Source organism: Camelus dromedarius, chromosome 15 (genome assembly GCF_036321535.1).
Source record: "Camelus dromedarius isolate mCamDro1 chromosome 15, mCamDro1.pat, whole genome shotgun sequence".
Lineage (NCBI taxonomy): Eukaryota > Metazoa > Chordata > Mammalia > Artiodactyla > Camelidae > Camelus > Camelus dromedarius.
This window is the reverse complement of record NC_087450.1, coordinates 45,057,740-45,081,799: the sequence shown is the minus strand read 5'-3', so window position 1 is coordinate 45,081,799 and position 24,060 is coordinate 45,057,740. Positions and strand designations below refer to the sequence as shown.

Below are 24,060 nucleotides of genomic sequence, written 5' to 3'. Positions count from 1 at the left end.
GAAAAGCACTTGGGGTTGTTTCTGGTTTTAGGCAATTATGAATAATCTACTATAAACACTTACATAAAGGTTTTTCATGTGAAAATAAGTTTTAATTTCTCTTGGGTAAATACTTAGGAATGAGATTGCTAAGTCATATGATAAATGTATGTTTAACTTTATAAAAAACTGCCATAGTATTTTCCAAAGCAGCTGTGTCCTTTTGCATTCTTACCAGCAAAGTATGAGAATTCTAGTTGCTTTGCATCTTTATCAGCACTTGCTATTATCAGTTTCATTTTTTAAAATCCATTCTAGTAGGTATGTAGTGGTATTTTACTGCAGTCTAAATTTGCATTTCCCTAATGACTAATGATGACTAATGATGTTGACCATCTTTTCATGTGCTTCTTGGGAATGTCAGTCTTTAGAGAAGTTTCTTCCTTGGTGAAGTGTCTGTTGAAATCCTTTATTCATTTTATTGTTGGAGTTTTTGTTGTCTTACTATTAACTTTTGAATATATTTTGAGTTTTTTATATATTCTCAACACAAATCTTTTATCAGATACATGTTTTGCAAATATTTTCTCTCTGTAGCTTGTCTTTTCATTTTTTTTTTTTTTTAGTATTTTTTAAAGGGCAGAATTCTTAATTTTCATAAAATTCAGTTTATCTTTTTCTTTCTTTTATGGATAATGCTTTTGTTGTTGTATCTAAGATATCTTTGCCCAACCAAATGTATAATTTTCTTTTACTGCATTAAAAAAATCACCATAAAGTTAGTATCCTTAATGCAGTTGTATTATTTCACAGTTTATTAGGCCAGAAGTCCAGGTTACATCCAGCACACTCAGCTGGTTCCCCTGCATAGAGCGTCACTAGAATGGAATCAAAGTTTCAGTAGAGCTGTTCCTTTCTGGAGGCCCAAGGGGAGGATCTGTTTCTAGGCTTATTAAGATTGTTCAGGAATTCAGTTCCATGCAGTTATAGGACCTCATTTCCTTGTTTGCTACAGGTTGGGAGTTGTGCTCAGCTTCTAAAGGCCACCTGTATTCCTTGGCCTATGGTCCCATACATCTTCATATCAGCAGCAGTATTGAGTCTCTCTCATGCTTGGAATCTCCCCTGCCTCTTTTTCTGTCATATCTCTCTTACTTAAAGTCAACTGATTATGGATATTAATTAGGTTTACAAGAATACCATGTTTGGCTGATGACTGTAGCCTAGCAAAGTTGACACAGCAAAAAACCATCATATCCAGGGTCACAAAAATGTTCTCTCTTGGTTTCTTCTAGAATTTTTATACTTTAATGGTTTACATTTAGGGCTATGATCTATTTGGGGTTTGGGGTTTTTAAAAATTTTTTTAATTTACCATCCAGGTCTTTTATTTTCTTGATGCCTATCATGCCATGAATTCATAGGGAATGAGTTCCAACAATTCAGGCTTCTTTCCATTGGTTCTCACAAAGTGTGCTTCTCTGGGTGGAGCAGGCTGGCACTTCATTTGAACCCAAGTACCTTTCTCTTTGGCTTTCTTCTTTGATCATTTTCCTTCGCTTGTTTTGGGAAGCTATCTTAGCTCTTGGAGTGTTTAATATGCTCAGTATTATGCACATTAATTCTCTTGGCAAGACTCTTGCCCTTAACTTGTTTGCTTACAACAATGCCAACAGCATGCTGGGTAACATTGTAGACTTCCAGTTTTGCCCTGGTAACATTTGTGGGGCATTCCTTTTTGAACAGTACCCATTCCCTTGATACCTACAATATCTACCTTTCTTGTAGATTTCCATATATGTGGCCAAAGGAACAACACCCTGTTTTCTAAAAGGCATAAGAGAACATATAACGAAGTCTCCTCTCTCCTTTTGTGTTGGTCATTTTGGCAAATTACTGGAAGATGGCGGTTCCTAGAATTCATTTTGAATTAATTTTTGCACATGGGTCAAAGTTTATTTCTTTGGATGTGGATATAGCTTGACTTTCAACCACTTTAACTTATTACAACACAACAGATTTTATCCTAAGAAACTGTTTTACCAGTGAAATATTCATTAAAATGGTGGAGCTTTATTCTAGTGGTTAGCAAGATAGTAAATTGCTCTTTTGATATTTAGAGCAGGAATAATAGCCTTTAATCACTGACTCTGATGGAAGCCATTTCTCAGGCTTGTGTTTTACTATGTCTCATTCTTGTAGATCTCCTTCTTTCCAGAGTCAGGACAGCCAGAGTGCTTAAAGGAGATGAGCCTGGAGCCAAAGAGTGGGGGCAGAGTTCAGAGGCGTTCTGCCAAAATAGCTGTATACCACCTGCAGGAACTGGCCTCTGCTGAACTGGCCAAGGAATGGCCTAAGAGAAAGGTGCTTCAAGATCTGGTACCTGATGATCGGAAGGTGAGGTAAAAACTGTAAATTTTGAATGATTATGTCTGATACTTCGCTTACTTACAGAAAAGTAAATGCACTTGAGTGAGTACATAATAAACAATGTTTTGCTGTTTTATCTTCAGAGATAGAGTACATCTGTTCCAGCCTCAGTGTTTGGATTCATGTAGGTCCTAGAGTGACAGTCTTTTTCAGAAGTTCCTTAAGGAGACCTGTTAATGTTAGACTACTTCCAGGGGGAACCTGAATTCCCAGATTACTTTTTTGTTTAGTCTTTGCCCAGTGTTTCAACTTTGTTAGTTCATATGTAGTAGTTTAAGATTTAGTTTAGGTAAGTGGTATCAATTTGTTTTAGTAGCAGTAGAACTCCTCTCCCCACCTACTTTTTTTTTTATAAATAAAAGATTATGCAAAACACTATATATAAAATAAATAAAAATGGAGTTGCCCTGAATAACTGGGGGTAGTGAATGCAAAGCCTTGTCTACTTAGCCTTCTCCTTGATACTTTTATCATTTCCCTCCAAGGCCCCTAGTGTATTCTGAGGGGTGCAGAACTCAGAATCAGAATATTCTACCCAACAAGGCTATCTTTCAGATTTGAAGGAGAGACAAAGTGTTCTACAGACAAGCAAAAGCTAAGTGTTCAGCACCACTAAACCAGCTTTACAAGAAATGTTAAGGGAATTTCTTTAACCAGAAAAGAAAAGACCACAACTAAATATGAACATTGTGAAAGAAAAAAAAACCTCTTTGGTAAAGGCAAATATACAATAAGGTAGGAAATTAACCACTTTTAAAGCTAGTAGGAAGGTTAAAAGGCAAAACTAGTAAAATCATCTATGTGTACAATACAGTTAAGGGATATGCAAAACAAAAAGATATAAAAATATGATGTCAAAAACATCATACTGGGGAGGGGAGTAAAAAACGCAGGATTGTTAGAATGCCTTCAAACTTAAGAGCTCATCAATTTAAAAAATATATATTGGTTGCTATATGTAAACCTCATGGTAACCACAAACCAAAAATCTGCAATAGATACACATACAAAAAAAGAGAAAGAAATCCAAACCTAACCTAAAGAGTATTAGCAGATCACAAGGGAAGAGAACAAAAGAAGAAAAGGGAACAACAAACAAAAAATGACAAACAACCAGAAAATAATTAACTAAATGGCAATAAGTACATACCTATCAATAATTACTTTAGATATAAATGAACTAAATAATCCAATCAAGAGACACAGTGTGGCTGAATGGATATATAAATAAGACCTGTATATATGCTGTATAAAAGAGACTCACTTCAGATCTGACTGAAAATGAGGTGATGGAAAAAGATGTACCATGCAAGTGGAAACAAAAAGAAAGCTGGGGTAGCAACACTTGCATGAGACAAAATAGAACTTAAAACAAAGGCTGTAACAGACAAAGGAGGATGTTACATAATGATCAAGGGATCAATCCTACAAGAAGGTATAACAATTGTAAATATGTGTGCACTCAACATGGGCGCTCCTGAATACATAAGCAAATATTAAACATAAAGGGAGAAATTGACAGTAACACAATAGTAGTATGGGACTTTAACACCTCATTTACATCAATGGACAGATCATCCAGACAAAAAAATGAATAAGGAACCATTGGCCTTAAATAACACATTAGACCAGATAGGTTTAATAGACATTCCATGCAAAAACAACAGAATACACTTTCTTTTCAAGTACATGTGGAATGTTCTCCAGGATAGATCACATGCTAGGCCACAAAACAAGTCTTAATAAATGTAATAAGATAGAAGTCATATCAAGCATCTTTTCCAACCAAAGAGTATGACACTAGAAATCAGCTACAAAAAAAGAAAACTGCAAAAAGCACAAACACATGGAGGCTAAACAGTATGCTACTAAACAACCAAAGGGTCACTAAAGACATCTGAGGAAATAAAAAAATATCTGGAGAAAAATAAAAATGGGAATACAACAATCCAAAAATCTATGGGAAGCTGCAAAAGCAGTTCTAAGAGGGAAGTTTTTAGTGATACAAGCCCACCTCAGGAAACACAAAAAATCTCATATAAACAACCTAACCTTATACCTAAAGGAACTAGAAAAAGAACAAGTGAAACCCAAAGTTAGAAAAAGGAAAGAAATAGTAAAGATCAGAGCAGAAATAATTGAAATAGACACTAAAAAAAAGGGAAAGAAAAGATCAATGAAACTAAGAGCTAGTTCTATGAAAAGTTAAAAAAATTTTGATAAACCTTTAGCCACACTCATCAAGAAAAAAAGACAGAGGGGCCAAACAGATAAAATCAGAAATGAAAAAGAAGTTACTGCTGACAACACCAGAAGTACAAAGGATCATAAGAGATTACTACAGACAATTATATGCCAATAAAAAGGACACCCTAGAAGAAATGGAAGCATCCAATCTCCCAAGACTAAATCAGGAAGAAATAGAAAATATGAACAGACCAATTACTAGTAATGAAATTGAATCAGTAATTTAAAAACTCTACAAACAAAAGTGCAGGACCAGATGACTTCACAGGTGAATTCTACAGCACATTTAAAGAAGAGTTAACACTGAATGTTCTCAGACTATTCCAAAAAATTTAAGAAGGAACACTTCTGGACTCATTCTATGAAGACAGAATCACCCCGATATCAAAAATCTGACACACTACAAAAAAAAGAAAATTACAGGTCAGTAGCACTGATGAACATAAATGCAAAAGGCCTCAATAAAATATTAGCAAATCAAATTAAACTATACATTAGAAGGATCATATACCATGATCAAGTGGGACTTATCCCAGGGATATAAGGCTGGTTCAATATCTGTAAATCAATCAATATGATATACCACATTCAAAAATTGAAGAAAGAAAAGCATTTGATTGTCCCAATAGATGCAGAAAAAGCTTCTGACAAAGTGCAATCCTTTTATGATAAAAATTCTCAACAAGGAGGTTACCAAGGGAACATACCTCAGTGTAATAAAGACCATCTATTACAAGCTCACTGGTAACATCTTCAGTGATGAGAAGCTAAAGGCTTTTCTTCTAAGACCAGGAACAAGATAAGGATGCTCACTCTTGCCACTTTTATTCAACACAGTAATGGAATTCCTAGCCACAGCAGTCAGACAAGAAAATGAAATCAGTGGTGTCCAAATTGGAAAGGAAAAAGTAAAACTGTCACTGTTTGCAGGTGACATAGTACTATATATAGAAAATCCAAAGGATGCCACACACACACAAACCAGAAACCAATTAGAACTGATAAATGAATTCAGTAAAGTTGCAGGATACAAAATTAATATACAGAAATCTGTTGCGTTTCTATATACCAAAAACAAACTATCAAAAAAAAAATCCCGTTTACAGTGACATCAAAAAGAATAGAATACCTAGGAGTAAATATCAAAAAGGAGGTAAAAGAGCTATACTTAGAAAACTCTTAAGACATTGATGAAAGAAATTGAAGATGACAGAAGCAAATGGAAAGATACACCATGCTCATGGATTGGAAGAATTAATATTGTTAAAATGACCAGAAGAGAGGAAATGCTTAAAAATAAAGCCAGCTTTGTACTCTGATTTACCAGAGGTTCTTTAGTTTACCTTTCTTACTCCCCTCATTACCTCAGTGGGCTTTGGTTCTGTTTTTCTGTCTCAGAGAATCTGCTTCTTTACAGATACTTCCATTTTTCAAGCAGGAGAGTTCTTTACTCACTGGAAATACAATTCTGTGTTACCAATGGTGGGCTTTGTAAGAAGTGTCTCTCTAGGTGTTAATAACTGTTTTCTGGGAACTAGTTAGAGTTGTAAAAAATAAAGACTGGTGTCAAAACATGTGAAAAGAAGTGCTAGGAATAATTCTATTTTTGCAGTAGAAGCAAAGATTAAGTTTCTATTCCCTGAGTTTTCTCACATTCTTGTTTTAGGTTGAACCTTAATTTTTTGTGTGGAAGTATTTTTAAAATATTAAGAATTAACATGATGTCATTGAAGAAAAATGATAAATGCAGAAAAGCAGGAAAAATATTAAAATCACTCAAAATTTTAGCATCCAGAGAATACTACTGTTAACATTTTGATTTATAGCCTTTGACTCATATACATATATTTCTATTGAATATGTTACTTTGTATGTATATATGTACCTTGAGTATAAAGCATACTTAGAATATATATGTTATATATATAGAGAGAGCATATTTGTATCCCTCTCTCTTTTTTTGTTTTGTTTTATTTTGTTTTCCTTTCTCTCTCTTTTGTGACAAATATTTTAACTGTATAATGCTCTGTCACTAGTTTTTTTTTTTTTCAACTTTAGATGAAGTGTTATATCTGAAAGTCTCCTGTCCTCTGTTAAAGATGTTTAAGATGTTTGTCTTAAATTGTTTCAAGATAAAACAATAGGAAGTTATGCTTGTGCATTTCAGGAACTTTAAAGAATCTTACATACTATAATTTTTTTATATATGAAAATGTACTTCTGCAATTCGAGAATTACATAACCTGAAGGTAATTCTGTTACTTTGGGGATATTTTGGTTGAAAGTTGAATTCCTCCAATAAAATGTTTCTTGTCTTACAGTTAAAATATACTCGCCCTGGGTTACCTACCTTCAGCCAGGAAGTACTACACAAATGGAAGTCAGATATCAAGAAGTATCATCGCATTCAGTGTCCTAACCAGGTGGTTCTTTCTCATTCATTTATTCAATAAATGTTTATTAAGCATCTGCTATAGTTTTAGTTATTCATTCCTTTGTGACAAAGCACCTAAACCTCAGAGGCTTAAAACATCAGTTACTTTATTTGTTAACAGTTTTGCCAGGGCTCAGAGGGCAGTTCTCCTGCAGTACATGGCATCAACTGGGATCATTCATGGGTTGCATTCAGTTGGAAGTTCTGATGGGGCCTGAATGTCGGATGGCTTCTAAGCGGCCATTTCCCTGCTTCAGCTGGGAGATTGGCTTTCCACCTGGTGTCTCTTGCATGGTAGTTTGATTACCAGCAGGGTACATGGTGACTGAATTCTCAGACAGAGTATTGCAAGAACATCCAAGTGAAAGCTGCAGATCTGTTAGGCCTAGCTTCAGAATTAGTTCAGCATCAATGCCACAGCCTTCTGTTGGTCAGAGGAATCACAGGAGTAACTCAGTTTCAAAGAGAGGATAGATAGGCTCCACTTCTTGATGGGAAGAGTGGCAGAGAATTTCCAGCCATATTTAATCTATTACAGCTGTTATGTGCATTACTTTGGGAGGAGTAGATATACAAGAAATAAGAGACACAATTGCACTAAAGTTAAGCTGATTTTTGGAAAAATCTGACCATACAATTTTGTGTGTTTTTCTAAGTATCAGAAAAAATACCAGGGAAGAGAATGTTTTAAGCTTTTCTAAACAACTTATTCACCTCCTTTTCTTTTACTTTTCCTTGTTTTCTTCTTGCTCTTCAGCTTGCATGTGAATTCTTTTTCTTTGTGGTTTGTGGTGCAGTTTATTGGGCTTCTTCCTCCCAAAGGTAGAGTGGATTAGTGTAAATGGCCATATTGCTAAGAAAAGGATGCTGTTTGGTATAATCTTCACATGATTTCTTCTTCTCTTTTTCAGGGTTGTGAGGCTGTCTACAGTAGTGTATCTGGCCTTAAAGCTCACCTGGGCTCTTGTACATTGGTTTGTAATGTTCTGAACTCTTTATCTTACTGTGACCTCTAAAATAATCTGACATGGAAGAGAATTCAGATTTGGTGAACAGCTAGTTGTCCTGTTTGCTGTTATCTTTAAAGGCTGGTTTAGTTTTTGTTTGTTTGTTTGTTTTTGTCCCAGAGATTCTTGGTCCTTTACTGGGTGGAGTGCCAGGGTATAGTCAAGATGCAGAACAGGCCAACATAGCCATAAATCATAGCAATGAAAAAATTTGGACGAAAACATACAGTTCTGAGTCCTACCAGGGATTTAACTTCTTCCACCTGAGCCTCTACCACACTGGGCCTGCCCTGTCTTATTGGGCCTTCAACTTCCTAGAGTCACCTTACATGTGCTTATCTGGATTGGTGAAGATTCTCAAATCCATCTGAACTATACTGGCTTCTGGGGATGGGAGGTGTCCCTGGGTGTCAGGCTGACAGCCATTCACCTCACTGAATCTTTTCCATGTTGACCCAGGTGCCTACAACCCACCAGCTGTGGGGATTGCTGCCACTTTCCATTCCCATTCAGAAGTATCTCCACACAATATGAGCACCATGGAAACTAGAAGCTTCAGGAGGGGAGAGAGGTCTTAGTTCATGGCAACAAGGGAGTTGTAGGCATCCAAACCAGACCTGTCCAGAAATGCTTAGGAGTTTGTCATTTCAATCTTAGTTTCTGAGTCCTTCAGCTAGGTCTTGTGGAGGTTAGTCTTCTAATTCTGGATTCCCAGGGCACTCTTTGCAGTAGTGGGTTGATTGTAGTGGGTAGAATTGCACATTGGTCTCATTGAACTTCAGGAGTTTGGTCATTTGGTGGGAGGAACCAAGAACCTGGAAGTGAAGCCATAAGGGAAGATAGAAAAATGTGATGTGTTACATAATAAAAGTAGAGGAACTTCAGGTTGTGTTGGGATTAGGAGGGAGTGGTGAGTATTTGGTGTAGAATTGCATTAAGATTAGATGTATAATAGTGATAATACGCCCAAGCAGGTTTTCCTAAATATATTGTCATTTTGGATTTTATCCCTTCTTCATTTTGCTAAAGTAGTATCCTCTCTTTTCATCTCTAACAGCCCCTACCCATGGCCCGGGTTTGTGTTGCTGAATTTACTAACCATTCTCTTTCTTTCTCTCTTAAAAATAGGGAACCTTTGTGGCTGGAAAATACAAATGTCTTCTGTGTCAAAAAGAATTTGTGTCAGAGAGTGGTGTCAAGTATCACATCAACTCTGTCCATGCTGAGGTGAGGTTTCTGTTTTCCCCCAGTGTTTTTGTAAATATGTGGACCCCGTGAATATGCCATAAGAGAAGTGGATTTGTGCCTGTTTTTGTGGGCTAGGACTGTCAAGGAAACCAGGGTGTCTACTGGAGACATTGGGGTTAAAATACTACCTAAAATTTGACATTTAATTGTATTTTTCTGTGAAAGCATTTGAAATCACTGTGAGTGTGAGAATCGCTGACTCTTCTGATTGTCTTAAATCCAATTAAATGATGCGTGTGGCAACTAGACTGCATTGACACCTTTGGAATGTTTATATAATGTTTACTTCTGCTTTCTAGTATTCCAACGTCTTTGAGCAACCTGTTTGTAATATTATTGAAATACCGCATAGAAAGAATGTAAACAACGTTCTTGAAAAAATTAAGGCAGTTTGAATACTAACTGTACTACTAAGTAATAGTAATACATCAATGTTAATATTCCCAAATGTGATAATTGTAGTTATGCAAGGGAATGCCCTTGTTCTTAGGCAGATACATGATGATGTAGTTAGGGATGAAGTATCATGTCTGCAACTAACTTAGAAATGGTAGAGAGGAAGGAAGGGAGGGAAGAGAGAAATTAACAATGGTCAATCTAGGTGTTCATTGAACTATTGTAACTTTTCTTGAAAGTTGCAAATTTTAAAAATTAGAAAATCAGAAATTCTGTTGAAAATGCTGTTAAGTTCAGAAGGTCAAGAGTTTTCTCTTGGGGAAAGTTTTTAGGATTCCAGGTGAACAGAGAAATTGTTTACTATATAGTGAAATACCCTTACTGTGGAAGCTTAAGGAATAGAGGGTGCATTCTCTTGAATATCTTACTGCAGAAAATCTTATTGCCTTGTGAGGGAAAATAGCACTGTTCTCTGCCCTCAGATATAATAGTTCTTAGCAATGTGGGCTTTTGTTAGTGTTATCCAGTGTTGTTCCTGTTGCTTCACTGGTTGAAGCTTTAGTAATCCCTTTCCATATCTGAGATTTCTTCGGGTAGGCAGTCTTATTTTTTTTACGATAAAAGTGTACCTTTTTAAGGGGCGTAGGGAGTAGCTCAGTGGAAGAGTATATGCTTAGCATGCGTGAGGTCCAGGGTTCAATCCCCAGTACCTCCACTGAAAAATAAATAAACCTAATTACCTCCCCCCGCCATAAAGGTGTACTTTTTTATGCTCCAGAAAGTATTTGAAAGATAATTATCTCCTGACAAAATCTGGCCTTTGTATGTTCATTTGTTTCTCCAGTTTCCGTCTCCAGCAAATTTTACTTAGTTTGGGACTTGCTCCCCAAGCATTTGTTTAGTAATTTATGCCTGTATTTATGGACTCTATGTGGTGGTGTAAACATCTTTACCTGTTCCTCCCTTTCTGCCTCATTTTCTTACACTGCATTTTTTAAACAGAAATGTTGAAACACATGAAACTAAACAGAATAGTGTAATGAACAGCTTTCACAGTCCTCAGTGCATGGCCCATCTTGTTTTATTTATAACCCTACCCACTTTTCTTGTCCCTTAAAAGCTTATTTTAAAGCAAATTCCATATCCTGTGTCAGCTCTCAGTACTTCTTTCAACCTGTGTGTCTAAAAATATAGGACTTTTAAAAATATTTAACCGCAATAAACATCACACTGAAAAAATTAACAGTGGTTCCTTAATCCATCATATATCCACTCATTATTTACATATCCCTGATTTATCTCATTTTTTTTTTCAGATTTGGTTTATTCCAATCAAGATCTGAAGCAAAGGTCCATATACTGCATTTGTCTATTTTAATTAGAATAGCATTATCTAGTAGAAATGTAGTGTAAGCCACGTATGTAATTCAAAATTTTCTACTAACCACATTTTTAAAAAGCATAAAGAAAACTGGGGAAATTAATACTGTATTTTAGTTAACCCAATATGTCTTAAATACTATCTTTTTTAAACATGTAGTCAACACAGAATTATTGAGATACTTTATATTTTTTTCATGTTAAGCCTTTGAAATTGAGTGTGTATTTTACATAGAAAGCATATCTCAGTTTGGATTAGGAACTTTTCAAGAGCTTATTAGCCACACAAGGCTAATGGCTATCTCACTAGGCAATGCACATGTAGAAATTTCCTTCATTTTTTTCTCCTGTTATTTAAGAAACCAGGACATTTGTCACCTATGTTTACCCACTTCTTGGATTTGGCTGATTGCATTCCTGTGGGCGGTAGTCCTCTATCCCGGCTATTTCCTATAAATTGGTAGTTAAAACTAGAAGACTGATCAGACCTCTTGTTTAGATTGACATTGTTATTTGTGTGTGTGTGTTTTGATTTGTTTTTCTTTTGCAAGAATACTTCTTCATTGGATTCTATGTCCTCCAACCCTTAATTTTTTGAACTGAGATTCAGGTTAAGTAATTTTCTGATGGTTCATGGCTAGAAACAGAGCTGAGATTTGCACCCAGGTGGTCTAGCAGCAAAATTCATGCTCTTAATCACTACACTATCAAGCAATAAAAGTCACCTCGGGCCCAATGCTTTACATATGATGAGGAGATTTTTAAAAGGGGAGGAATGGTTGGGATGATGCTAAGTAGTCAGACTTTGTAGATCTCTTACTAAAGTTCCCCAAATTATGTCTCATACAAGAAATGCTTTTAATGACTCCTCTGTACTGAATTTCTCCAGGCTCTGGTTTCATATCTTTCTTCCTTCCTGTGTTCTGCCTTAATCATGCCTTTTAAAAAAAATCTTCCTACACTGCTTCCAGATGCCCTTCCTATATTTTGACTGGATAATGTTTCTGTTTTGCCTCTGTAGGATTGGTTTGTTGTCAATCCAACAACGACCAAGAGCTTTGAGAAGCTGATGAAGATAAAGCAGCGGCAGCAAGAAGAAGAAAAACGGAGGCAGCAGCACAGGAGCCGAAGGTCTCTAAGAAGGCGGCAGCAGCCTGGCATTGAGCTTCCTGAGACAGAGCTGAGTCTTAGAGTAGGGAAGGATCAGAGGAGGAGTCATGAGGAACTGCTAGTGGCGACCTGTAAAGAACCAGAGCAGGAGCCAGTGCCAGCACAGTACCAGAAAGTCAAGCCCCCAAAGACAAATCATAAACGAGGAAAGAAGTAGGCAGTCAGTGTGAAAGCACTCCTGGGAGAGTGGATGGGATACTGTGGTCTCGGAGACCTGTGCTGGGAGGCCTGAGTCACGGGGCTGAGTCAAGAGAAATTTACTCTTTTAGCTGTTTGTGTAAGACTGTAACCTTCTCAGCTCTTTCCTCCTGTGTAAATTTCACTGTTTTCCCTACTGATTCCCTTGGACCCTCTACCACCCCATCCTTTTTGGTAGGTTTTCCTGCTATTCCTGATTGGAGTCCTCTTGTTTTTCTCTTATCTTGCCCAAAGAGCTCCCTCTTAAGGCCCATTATAGGCCCCTCTTGCCCCGTATAAGACTAAGAAATCTGTTTGGTTGTCCTTTCCATACTGGATGTAGAAAGTTCTTGGAAGTTCCATTGACTTCGTAGTCACTCCACCATCTAGTTTGTAAAACAATTCCAAACTAACTTCTAAAAACCATACTGACTTATCATTTTGTATTTGTGATGTAACAAGCCTAGAACCTAGAACTGTTGTCACTCCTATAATAAGGTTGCCCTGTCTGTTTGGGTGACAAAATTTATGGAGGCTGTTTGTCATCTCAATATGGTTTCAGGATTGAAAGTGAGAAAACAGACTTAGAATAAAAAGGCTAGACCCTCCGGACACAGCTTTTCCTTGGGAAATGCTTTACTTGTCCCAGATGGCAGTGAATAACTAGACCCACAGGCATGAAATGCAGCTTTAGGAGGAAGGTGTCCCACACATAAAATGACAGGAAAGAATATAGTAGCAGCAGAAATAAATATTGCCTCAGATTTCCTAGCTGTGAGGCCCTATCTGTTGCTATGAACAGTGCCCTCCTGCAGCTTGTCTTGCTCTCTCAGTTTTAAGGATTGAGAAATACTGTGTTGCCCCTGATGTTTTGACACAGACCCCTAATATTGCTGGTACTGCCACGAAGGCCAGTAGCCAAGGTGCACATTCCTTCTTCCCTGGACTTGACATGACTTGTTAGTCTGCACTCTGTTAAGTACTCATTTCTCCCTTTAGCCAAAGTCTGTCTCTATGAATTTTCTGAGAATATCGTATAATATCGTCCTTGACTCTCTTTTTAAAATGTTGTGTTCTTGTCCTCTTTATATCCTGAGACTTTGACACCAGGTGTAGATATTAATCTGGAGTTGGAAAGAAAAGTTCTTTTTCTGAACCTCCTGCCTACCTGATAAGGTCTATCTGGCAATTTCTCTTTGAGGCTGGCTTTTCCTGGAACATTGGTTAGAGCAGCTCTGTTGTTGTGTTCCTGGATTCTCTTTCCTTTTTCCATAAATATTGGTCTCCTATATTCTTGCCAATTTTTTGTGGCATATGCCACATAAAAAGCCAGAGACCCTTAACACTAATATGGACCAGTAGTACCTTTTCAAATTCTGAACGGCTGTTACTACTTTTAACTCTGTTTTCTGTGCTCCTCCATATAGCCTTAAAATGTGGGCTTTTTGAAGACCACTTTCATACATGGGAGCATTGAAACCTGATTGGGATACTGCCAGAACAGGTTGTTTTGAAACAAGGGAAGGACATGGTCTATCCACTCAACATTGTCTTTGGCAGTTGCTCCCTTAAAGCCCTTTCCATACATGAGGATTGTCAGGGAGGAAAATGGAGAAGCTCTGTTAATTTCTGGTGAGTAAGACTTGGGGAATGTTTGGCAGTGGCAAGAAAAATAAATGACTCTGTGTTAGAACGATGTTTCCAGTTGTTCACTGACTGCAACGTGCTGCCTGACTTCTTGCTGACACAGTGTATGGGGGGAGGAAGATGACAAGAGATGAGAATGAATTTGGAAGAAATAGTGTGTAGTTGTCTCAGTAGTTCTTCAGCTGTTGAAATCTGGTTCAAATGAATACATGCATACCTTGCTTTATTGCTCTTCCCTTTATAGGTATCAGTTTTAATTAAGGCATATATATTGTTTTTTTGTTTGTTTGTTTTGCAGGGGGGAGGTAATTAGTTTTATTTATTTGATTTTTCAGTGGAGGTACTGGGGATTGAACCCAGAACCTCAGGCATGCTAGGCATGTGCTCTACCACTTAAGCTATACCCTTCCCTCCCAAGGCATGTATATTGTTGTTTTAGACATAATGGTATTACACACTTTAGACTACAGGGTAAACATACCTTTTACATGCACTAGGAAACCAGAAAATTCATGTGACTTGCTTCATTGTGAAATTCCCTTTATTGAGGTGGTCTAGACCCAAACCCTCAATAACTCAGACATGTGCCTGTAATTGGTTTGAAATTAAACACGCCCAATTTCATCCAGGACCCTGGTAGGCAATCCTTTTATTTAACTACCTGAGCCAGGGGTCAGCAGGACTCACTAGAGAGGATGTTAATCATACTATTGAATTTTTAAGTTTTTTAACCACATTCATTAGAATAATATTCACTGAAGTTGGACTGTATCAAGTGTAGCTAGACTTTGGAGCAATGTGAACTCCTTGCATGGTTTGGAATGGACATTGGTACAATCAATTTCAAAAGAATTGGTGGGATCTAGTAAAATATGCCCTGAGACTCAGCAATTTCAGGCCTGAGTCTATACAGAGAAACTCCTCCTGTCCAGGTGTGCCAGTAGAGATCTTCAAGAATGATATTGCAGTCCAATTTCCAGTACACACTGGAAACATCCTACACCAGAGACTACTGACTGTCCACCAAAATCTGCTTCACCTTGCAGAGTTATAGTATTACAGAAGAAATGGCTAGACTGCACTTCCAGCCCTCCACCCCAATCCCCTATAGTGTTGGGGTAGCCAACTAACTTCTGGTGGGATGTGAATAGAAGAGATATGTATCAATAATATGCCAGAACTTTTAACAGAGTGAGTGTACCTCGATGCTTTATTTCCTCTTCTTCTGGCTGATCATCTAGATGCAGATGATATGGCAGCTCTAGGGCATGGTAGAGCATAACATGGAAGGTGTTGATTCCGTGAATCACCCCAAGAAGTACTATTTGACAATGAGGAAGATTTATCTATCTTAGACTATTATATGAGCAAAAAATGTCTGTTCTTTGAAACATGATACATTCTTGGGTCTCTGTGAGCCTTATCCCCTACGTTTGTCCATCATCAGGAGACTGGGTAAGTTGTGATAGTCATCTATCACAGCTATCAAATAAACCAGGTCTTGTATCATGGATACATCTCAAAAATAATGTCCGGGAAAATAAGTTATTAAAATATTTATATTTTAATAAAATATAGAAAAATATGAAAACATGCACAGGTATGATACACACCAAATTTAAATAGTGCTTATGGGATTCAGAGGGACTACAACAAATGGTAAGTTCTTGTATCTTCAGATAGATAGTGAGTTTGTTATAGTTTTCTGTATTTTTTGGTATGTCTGAAATGCTTCATTTAAAAAACCAGTTCATACAAACAAGAAAAGATACATTGTGCTCATTTCCTTCATCAAAGGGAACACTTTAGGAATTTTACTTCTGCTTCATTTTCCCCTTTCATTTCCACCCCCACCATCACAGTTGGCTCTCCTCTATATTTTCTCTTCACATCCATGTCTGCCATCCCTGTCCAAACCATCACCACCACCTCTGGTCTCAATGCCATAGCTTCCTCAGTGGATTCCTTCTTCTGCTTTTCTCTGGCTTGGTACACTCCTCATACAGCTGTGTGAATTTTTTATATTGTAAATCAGACTTCATTCACATGCTCAAAGCCTAGTGATTTCTCAGTGCACTAAGAAAAAAGTCATTTCCTTTATCTTATCCTTTAAGGCCCTCTGTGATCCCACCATTAACCTTTTAGCCTCTTCTGCCTCACCTCCACCTTTGTTCTCTGGCCATTCCCCAACTACACTTAGCCACACTGACTCTTCTGTTCCTTGATCCTTCCAAGCTCCTTCCCATCTTAGGGCCTCTGCATTCACTGTTCCCTCTGCCTGGAATGATTCTTCCCCAGTTCTTGCACTGCAGGCTTCATTTTATCATTCAAGTCTTAAACCTAAATTTCAGCTCGGAGATTTTTTCCATCCAAACGCACTTTCTGTAACATCACCCTCTTTCCTTTCCTGCATAGCAAAGAGTAGACTGAGATCCTAGTTGGCCAACTTACTGGTGGCTTGCAGATACGGATTTCCAAGGACCTTTGTCAGATGACTCACCCTTTAGTCTTCAGCCCTCAGAATGATACTCAAAGCAAGAGTCAGACATAGTATACCAGATCAGATTTATCTGGGATGAGAGGAATTCAAAAGAAACTGAATTAGATCATCAGGATAACACTGGCAGGATGGGGAATTAATAGCAAAATAAAATTCTTTATCCTTCCTATTTTCAAACCCCTTATCTTTAGTTATTTTCCTATGGTTGGTTTTTTGTTTGTTTTTTGTGGGTTTTTTTGCATCCCCAGAGAGTAAGGGCTTCAATGTGTCTTGGATACCACGGTTTTGAAGTTCAGGCTTTCTGTGTTTTTAGCTCCACTTAATTGAACTATTCAGGTTAATGTACCTGTGGGCCACCTAACGTTCTGCAGTTTTATTATGTACACATTAGTATGAAGAAGACATGCAGAGTTGGTAAAGAGAAGAGAGAGAAAGTGTAAGAGCATCGAAACAATAGTGATCATTGGGTAAATAATAATCCGAGGTTTTTATTTTCAAATAACAAAAATTTTGCCTAAGAACCAAGAAATAGCACATTTAACAGAAATTCAATGCTAGGAGTTAAAGGCACATTGAGGGAGATTCTTTTTCTGAATCCAATTTTAGAGGAATTCACTTTACATATAAAACTGAAAATCCAGGAAAATTATTGTGAAGTTTTTCATCACTGACAGTCTCTTGAAAACAAAGTTGATTCTGTGTTCCCATTGGGGACAATGTAAAAATACGGAGTTATATTTCTGTACAGGGTCCACATAAATCCCTGGTCTACCTATCAGTATGTCGTAAGTGCCAAAGACTGTAACTACCTTAAAAGTCTATACTAATTTAAAATACTATTCCTAGTTCTACTTAAGGGGCATAAACATAGGATAGACGTGAATAACAAAGGCATTTCAAGGACAAGTAAGTGCATATGTAGTAAGAAAATGTAAGTGACTTAAAACTAAAGTACTCACTCTGCAGAACCTTCAGTCATTTTACTTGTCATCTTGGAATTTAGGATGTTATTAGGGAAATAAATGGCAAAAGACTTTAAAACGTTCTCCAAATATTTGAAAAACCTTTTGATACTTTTTCCTGAAACAGGTAGAGTCATTCAGTACCTCATTCAGGCTAGAGGTATTTCTCCACAAAGATTATTTTCGAAAGTCAGAGCTGACCTTGTGTACATCCCTTCTAATTCTCATCCCTTCTCACAATTGTATGGGCTGAGTGTCAGACAGAAGGTCATTCTGCCTAGGGCTTATTATACTTGCAATTAGAGTATTTTTCAGTCTTGAGAGAACTACTCAAGGAGCTTTCCGGTCACTGTCACAGACTTTACAAAGAGAGTAAAATCACTTTGTCTTTGTATGCTAACGTGGCCAAAAGATGAGGATACACTGTTGTTTATGGAACAGAGAGCACACATATACATCAATCTGAAATGGTATGCTTCGGGGGCGACTTTTTCTATAAAGAAGCCTAAATTAGCTAGGTGAAACACACCACACAAGTGTTTTCCTCAAGGTGGTTTTCTTGAACTAGTTTCACCAGCAGATTTCTGGCAAATGGTATTGGGTTATCTGGAGGTATGAGAAACATCCTGTTTATTAACAAGAGCTAATTAAAGAAAAACCTAACTTTAAGGGAAGGCAGTCCCACAAATAATCTAGCAGTACTGCTGGAGAAACACCAAATCCTTCACACTAACACATTATGATGGTTATTTTACCATAGCAACCAGAGATCCCAAAGCCTTCCTAACCAGGTTTATGTTAGGTAGCACCTAAGAACCCTTGCTCCAGTCCGGACCTAGTCAGAGTTATTTTAGGAATTACTCTGGAAGCATCCTTGATTTGGTGCCTAGGGCAGGGTTCAGTGTGGTCTTTGGGAGTACCCTGTCCATTTGGGCACAGATTACGCCTTTCTTGCAGCCGTTGCCTCCCGCGGCTTAAGCACTCCAGGTACCACTGCTCCTGCTGCAGATGCTGCTTTTTCTTTTTTATATGGCTCTGAGTAGCCTCCAACTTCCGGTATTTCTGAATTAGCTGTGGAATTTCCTTCTGTAACCGCTGGTTCTGTCTGTTGACACTACTGTGGAAGTCCAAAGTGTACTGCTTTGCTGCCTTCTCCAAGGCCTGAATCCCATTTGTTGGTCTCTTTCCCACTCGCCTGGCGTCTAGCTCACTCAGTTGTGCCGCCAGTGATGCTTTTTCCTGGAGGAATTGGACCAGCATGGCCTCCTTCTTTGCAGCTGTCTCAGCCGGGGTTTTCTTTATCTCCTCCTGTAATGTCTGAATTTCTTTCTCCTGTTTCTCCTTTATTATGAAAACGTCCCTCATTCGGTGCAATTGCTGATTCAGATTGGATAGGATATTTGCCTTCTGTAGGAACTCTGTTTTAAGCGCTGAATTTTTTTCCACATATTTGGAGGCTAATTTTTGTCTCGTTTGTTCAATCTCCCTACTTTGTTGTAAACAGTCGTTCCACAGCTTCTCGGCTCGCTGTTTAGCCTCCTCAGTGTGCTTGGTCATGTATTCCAGAAAGAACTGGTTTTCCTCCTGAACATGTGCCTTTTCGGTGAGTAACTGCCTGGTTTGCTCCACTAGGGGTTCTAGTCGGACTTGAAATTCTTTGATTTGCTTGTCCAGCTTCATCATTTCCACCATTGCCTTTTCTTTAAACCTCTTTTCTGCCTTCGTTAGCTTCTCTTGGTTGAGAAAATTATATACGAAACTAACATCCGGTTGAAGGGGGTTGCTGGAGTCTTCCGCTAACCTGAAAGAACAAGAGACATTCCATTAGTTTTTCACGAAAAATTAGGAAGTAATTTTTAAAACGCACACTTGAACCTCAATTCATACACGAAGATATTTAGGGGCACCTATGATATTCCTCACACAAGGCACGTGGGATAGAGTTAGGGGTAAAGGCGAAGGAGTGTAGCTTACAATGTGTCTTCAACTGCAACCCTGCGAGGTATCTCAAATGTGAAGGGAAAACAGGTTCAGAGTACTGAAGTGACTTGGACACGACATACACAGCCAGCGAGTGGCAGAGCCGGGGTGTGAAACCCAGATCTCACAGCTTACTAATACTACAGCCGCTCCAAAGGGCCACTGGAGCCGTCTGGGCGGTTGCAGTACATGGCTGGACTCTTTCATCACCTTTCTGGGTGCCGAGGGCGCTTGGGTGGAGGGAAGCGCCCCTTCAGTACCTACTTGATAAGCTCGGCAGCCAAACGTTCCTCCCACAAATCACGGTACGATGGCTTTGGGGAGACCGCCCGGGAGCAAGCCCTAGAGCCGAAGGCTGGCGAGAAGCAGAAATAGCTTCCCCATGTGACGCGTTTTCCCAGTTTCTCCCGGCTGAGCTCCACAGGCCTCCGCGCGGCCCAGCGACTCCAGGGGTTGTACCCCGCCCAGGTCGAGGACCGTCCCGCCGTGAGCTGCTTAACATCCTTGGCTGCTGGCCGAGCCCTAGGGGTCGGTTCTCCGGCTACTCTGTTTCCCGCTCCCTGGAGGCAGACAGGAAAACGCACTCTCTTCCCGTTCGTACTCTGGGGGCCCCAGGGTCCCCTCTCGTCCAGCCAGCCCGGGGTCTTTCGCAGCAGGCCCTGCCCGACAACGATGAGCGGCTCATTGGGAGGCCCCCTGCAGTCACTCAGCCAGTGCCTCCACTTCCTAGACGCTGTTCCCAGTTGGGCCCCCATCCGGGTCGTCACGGACATAAGCTAGGGCGCAGGCCTCGCCCCTTGGCCCTGCCCTTTCTGGCCCGTTGTGTTGGGTTCGGTCCGGTTCGGTTTGGTTCGGTTCAGTCGGGTTCTACGCGCATTCAGAGCCGCGTACGTCGCGGGAGTCTCTCTAGCCTCCAGCGTCTCTATGGTCGAGTGGGCGGAGCCAGGAACAAGATGGCCGCGCCCGCAGCTGCCATGGAGCCGCAAGCTTCTGGGGGTCCCCGGCTCCCAGTGTGTCTGTTGGTGTTGGGAATGGCGGGATCTGGGAAAACTACCTTTGTACAGGTGACCTGCACGGCGCGGGCGTAGCACAGGCGCGAGTGAAGCTGTCTGTGGGCGGGCGGAAAGCCAGGGAGAATGTGAGGGAGGTCTCTGGGAAGTTGGAGGGTACCGGCGTCTGGCTTTCACGGATTTGCCAGCAACTCCGGTTTCTTCTCCGCGAAGCCCTCTCAGACCCCAACCTGAGTTCATTTAGCCTCTCTTCTGCGCACCTTCAGTGACTATTGGTACTACCGTACTTGGTATTGAAATTGTCTTGTCATTGCCAAGTCCTCAAAGACAGGGGCTTAGAAGTAATTCTGGCGGTTAATAGAGGGCGAGCACACAGGCTTTTGGTGTGGATTCGTAAAGAATTCCTTCTGGGGCACCTACCATGTTTCAGACACTGGGGAATACAGCGGAAATGAGGTTGACAAGGTTCCCGCTTAGACAGTGCTGATAATTTGTGGGGGAGATGGAATCTCCCGGCCCTACTTCCCACGTCAAGGGGTTTTGGAGAGGACACTGTTGGCTCTGTGGTGAAGAAAGGTAGCTTTTCAACTGAATAAATGTTGGAGGTGGAGATCAGAGGGGAATATTTAAGGTAGAGGGAAATGAAAGTGCGAAATTCTTCTGGTAAGTTGGATAAAGGGGTGGAAGTTCTCTCTTGTTCCCTATCATGCCTCTTGGTCTCAGTCCATCCCTCTCCCCATACCTCACAGAGGCTCACGGGACATCTGCATAGTCAAGGCTCTCCACCATATGTGATCAACCTGGACCCAGCTGTGCATGAAGTTCCCTTTCCTGCCAATATTGGTGAGTGAACTGTACCAGAACTTATGTGAAGTTTCTCGGAGAATGGAAAGCTGTCAGCCTATTCTACCAGTCTTCAAAGCTTTCATTTTTAATGTTTTCTAAACTTTATAATTTCATTTCCCTTGAGTTTGCTAGCATCCTGAAACAGGCTTCTCTCAGATCCCCATTTTCTCTTTGTTTACTTCTTCTCCTTTCCTAAATTTCTTTTCTTTTCCCTTGCCACTTACCTTTCTCTCTACCTCTTTTTGACCTAGGGTGTCAGCTATATAGTTACTTATGAAAATGAAGTGACAGAAAGTCAGTCCTTTGGCTTCTAAGCCATAAACCCTTCAGCAGGCTCTGATACAAAATCCTTATTTGTGTAGTTTCTTCTTTTCAGGTTTAGAGCATTAGGGTCTTGTGCAGTAGTTTGCTTACTGATCTGTAGGAATTTTGCAAAGTTACTTGGGAAAATTTGTGTCTTTGCCTGTGTGCATTCTTGTGGTGAGTGGTTCCCTCCCTGTTATCATCCCTGTACATTTCATCCCTATGACCCATTTATTTTGTAACTGAAAATTTGTACCTCTTAATTTCTAGTATCTACTTCTCTTCCCCCATCTACCCCCACAAACTAATGCGTTTGTAAAAATCTTGTCTGCATTACCTTTGTTACCAGTAAGCAAGGAGTAAGAAATAGAACTTTTTCCTTGATTTAACTCTCTTTTTCTATGCATATGGTCACTGAGAAGGTATTTCAATTGTTTAAAACTTTTCTCCTTCTCTCAGACCATCCTTTCTGTAACTTGTTAGCCCCTAGCCTAACATTCTTCTTGAGTTACTTGGCAGTTATCCTTGACCATAAGGAAGAAAACCAGTGTGAAGCTGGAGAAATTACTAGAAGAGAATGATGACGAAAGAAGCCTCAGAAGCTAGTTTCAGTTTCTTGTTGTAAGGGAAGGTACTTAGAGGGCACCTTTTGTACTCCTAGTCTTCTGATCTTACTTCTTTTGCTGTCACAATTCAATGATGTTAGCTTGAAAACTTAGAAAACAGATTTGAAAAGTAACTCAGATGCTGAGAGAAACTGATTTGCTTCCTCAGAAGAAGCAGAGATGACTTGAGAGGCCTCTTCGCTTAGATATTATAGGTGGAGAGTCTCAAACTATATTGTTTCTTATGTGTTAAATTCCAGTTCATTCCTTTTTCTCCCCAGATATTCGTGACACTGTGAAGTATAAAGAAGTCATGAAACAGTATCCTTTTCCACATCTACTTTGTTGTTTGCTCATCCCTGGGTGGTTATTGCTGTATGTTATGTGGCTTTGAAATCGTATTTCCTTGGGAAATATACTAGCAAAAGTATCTGATTGCTTTCATGTAATTTTATAAACGGCAGGGAAGATGAATGTGGGGAGAGGAATTGTGGGTGATTAGAAATCCTATTTCAGCTTTGTTCTGTTTTCTGCCATCATCCCACACGGCGGGCTGTGGTAATTAGCACAGAGAATAAGAGGCTAGCTGTTGATGTCCCTCCGTCCCCCGTGGTAGTATTACATTGGTTGATATATCTATTGGTTGCCATCTCTTTAGACTGGAAAACTCAGAAACTAGTAGAAACAAGTCTTAGTACATTGCTGTGTGAAATGTGTACTTTCCATTTAGGTAAGTCTAGGTGGAAAGACTAATTCTGCAGGTGACTTGACGAATGAGGATCAGAGCAAGGAGTGATATATAGATGATCTTCATGGTAGTGTCATCAGGCTGTCACTGCCTGATACATCTGTCCATTCCATTTTGGTCCCATTTTGCCTGGCCATCTCTAAACTGATAAATAAGTGAGGAAGACATCGATAATGAATGTTTCCCTCAGGTTAAGATTGTGTGGTACATACTAGTCAATGGAACACTAATGTTATCATGCTGTTTTTGTGAGGGATTGTCTAGGTATAAACTTTATCATCTAACTTGATCTAAAAGCAGTTCAAATCCTTAACTTAGTGTCTAGGTATGGACTTGGGCCCAATGGTGGCATAGTAACCTCACTCAATCTCTTTGCTACCAGATTTGATCAGGTATGTCTGTCTTTACTTACATATAATTGGCTGTGTCAAAACTTGTGACTCTTAAATGCCTTAGCTTGATCACATTGGGAAAGAAGGGCAGTCAACCTGGATGTAAATGTAGAACATAAGGAGGCACTTTGGTAGACAGAGAAGTAGGCTATGAGAGAATGATCAACATGGTGAGATGCTTCACACTGAATGTTTGTGGCAGCCAATAAAACAAACTCCCAAGAGACCTGGGTTCTCTTCTTGATTCATTATAGGCTTGCAGTGTTACCCTGAGGATGGAGTGGAGGGATGGGGAGTGGGATGGGCTATTAGGCATGGAATGGAACGATTATGGGGCTTTTTACTTGTGACAAATAGTTGTCATTTGTTAGGTTTCCTTTGTCACATTCTACTTCCTAAAGAGTAATTTGCAGTCAGTAATTTTTTTACCGATTTCACTCAATGAAACAGACTGTTGCCCCAAGAGATATGACTTGACAGTAACAGATCAAGTCATCAGTTGCTCTGGTACTTGCCCTGTGCTCCGGGGTGTGATGTGGTGTGGCCGTGTTTCTTTGGTTTTCTGGGCATATTAGCTGGGGTCCTCAGATGAGAACATG

The 24,060-nt window shown here is 39.4% G+C and overlaps 3 protein-coding genes and 1 pseudogene across 7 annotated transcripts in view; 2 read left to right on the top strand and 2 right to left on the bottom strand.

Annotated features, from left to right (window-relative positions):
* Positions 1–14,161, top strand: part of ZNF512 (zinc finger protein 512) — a 31,925-nt gene extending 17,764 nt beyond the window's left edge. For all 4 annotated transcript variants that reach the window (XM_010991253.3, XM_010991254.3, XM_010991255.3 and 1 more), the window contains 5 exons: positions 2,182–2,376; positions 6,978–7,079; positions 8,002–8,064; positions 9,226–9,324; positions 12,143–14,161. In XM_010991253.3, coding sequence (XP_010989555.1) covers positions 2,182–2,376; positions 6,978–7,079; positions 8,002–8,064; positions 9,226–9,324; positions 12,143–12,448 — 765 coding nt within the window. In that variant the 3' untranslated portion in view covers positions 12,449–14,161. The remainder of the gene's footprint in view (positions 1–2,181; positions 2,377–6,977; positions 7,080–8,001; positions 8,065–9,225; positions 9,325–12,142) is intronic.
* Positions 1,385–1,866, bottom strand: LOC105098551 (large ribosomal subunit protein eL21-like; annotated as a pseudogene).
* Positions 14,162–15,647: 1,486 nt separating the features above from the next.
* On the bottom strand, positions 15,648–20,462 carry CCDC121 (coiled-coil domain containing 121). The gene is made up of 2 exons (XM_010991257.3): positions 19,822–20,462; positions 15,648–19,378 (listed from the first exon to the last, which is right to left on the bottom strand). Exons 1-2 carry the CDS (start codon positions 20,328–20,330, stop codon positions 18,376–18,378), a joined length of 1,512 nt encoding a protein of 503 aa, XP_010989559.1. The 5' UTR covers positions 20,331–20,462; the 3' UTR covers positions 15,648–18,375.
* A 21-nt stretch (positions 20,463–20,483) lies between these two features.
* The window catches only part of GPN1 (GPN-loop GTPase 1), a 17,127-nt gene continuing 13,550 nt past the window's right edge, over positions 20,484–24,060 (top strand). Inside the window, exons 1-4 of one of the 2 annotated variants that reach the window (XM_010991258.3) lie at positions 20,484–20,621; positions 21,317–21,410; positions 22,603–22,642; positions 23,395–23,461. In XM_010991258.3, the coding sequence (XP_010989560.2) occupies positions 20,511–20,621; positions 21,317–21,410; positions 22,603–22,642; positions 23,395–23,461 (312 nt within the window). In that variant the 5' untranslated portion in view covers positions 20,484–20,510. The remainder of the gene's footprint in view (positions 20,622–21,316; positions 21,411–22,602; positions 22,643–23,394; positions 23,462–24,060) is intronic. The other variant, XM_010991259.3, reaches the window with a different exon arrangement.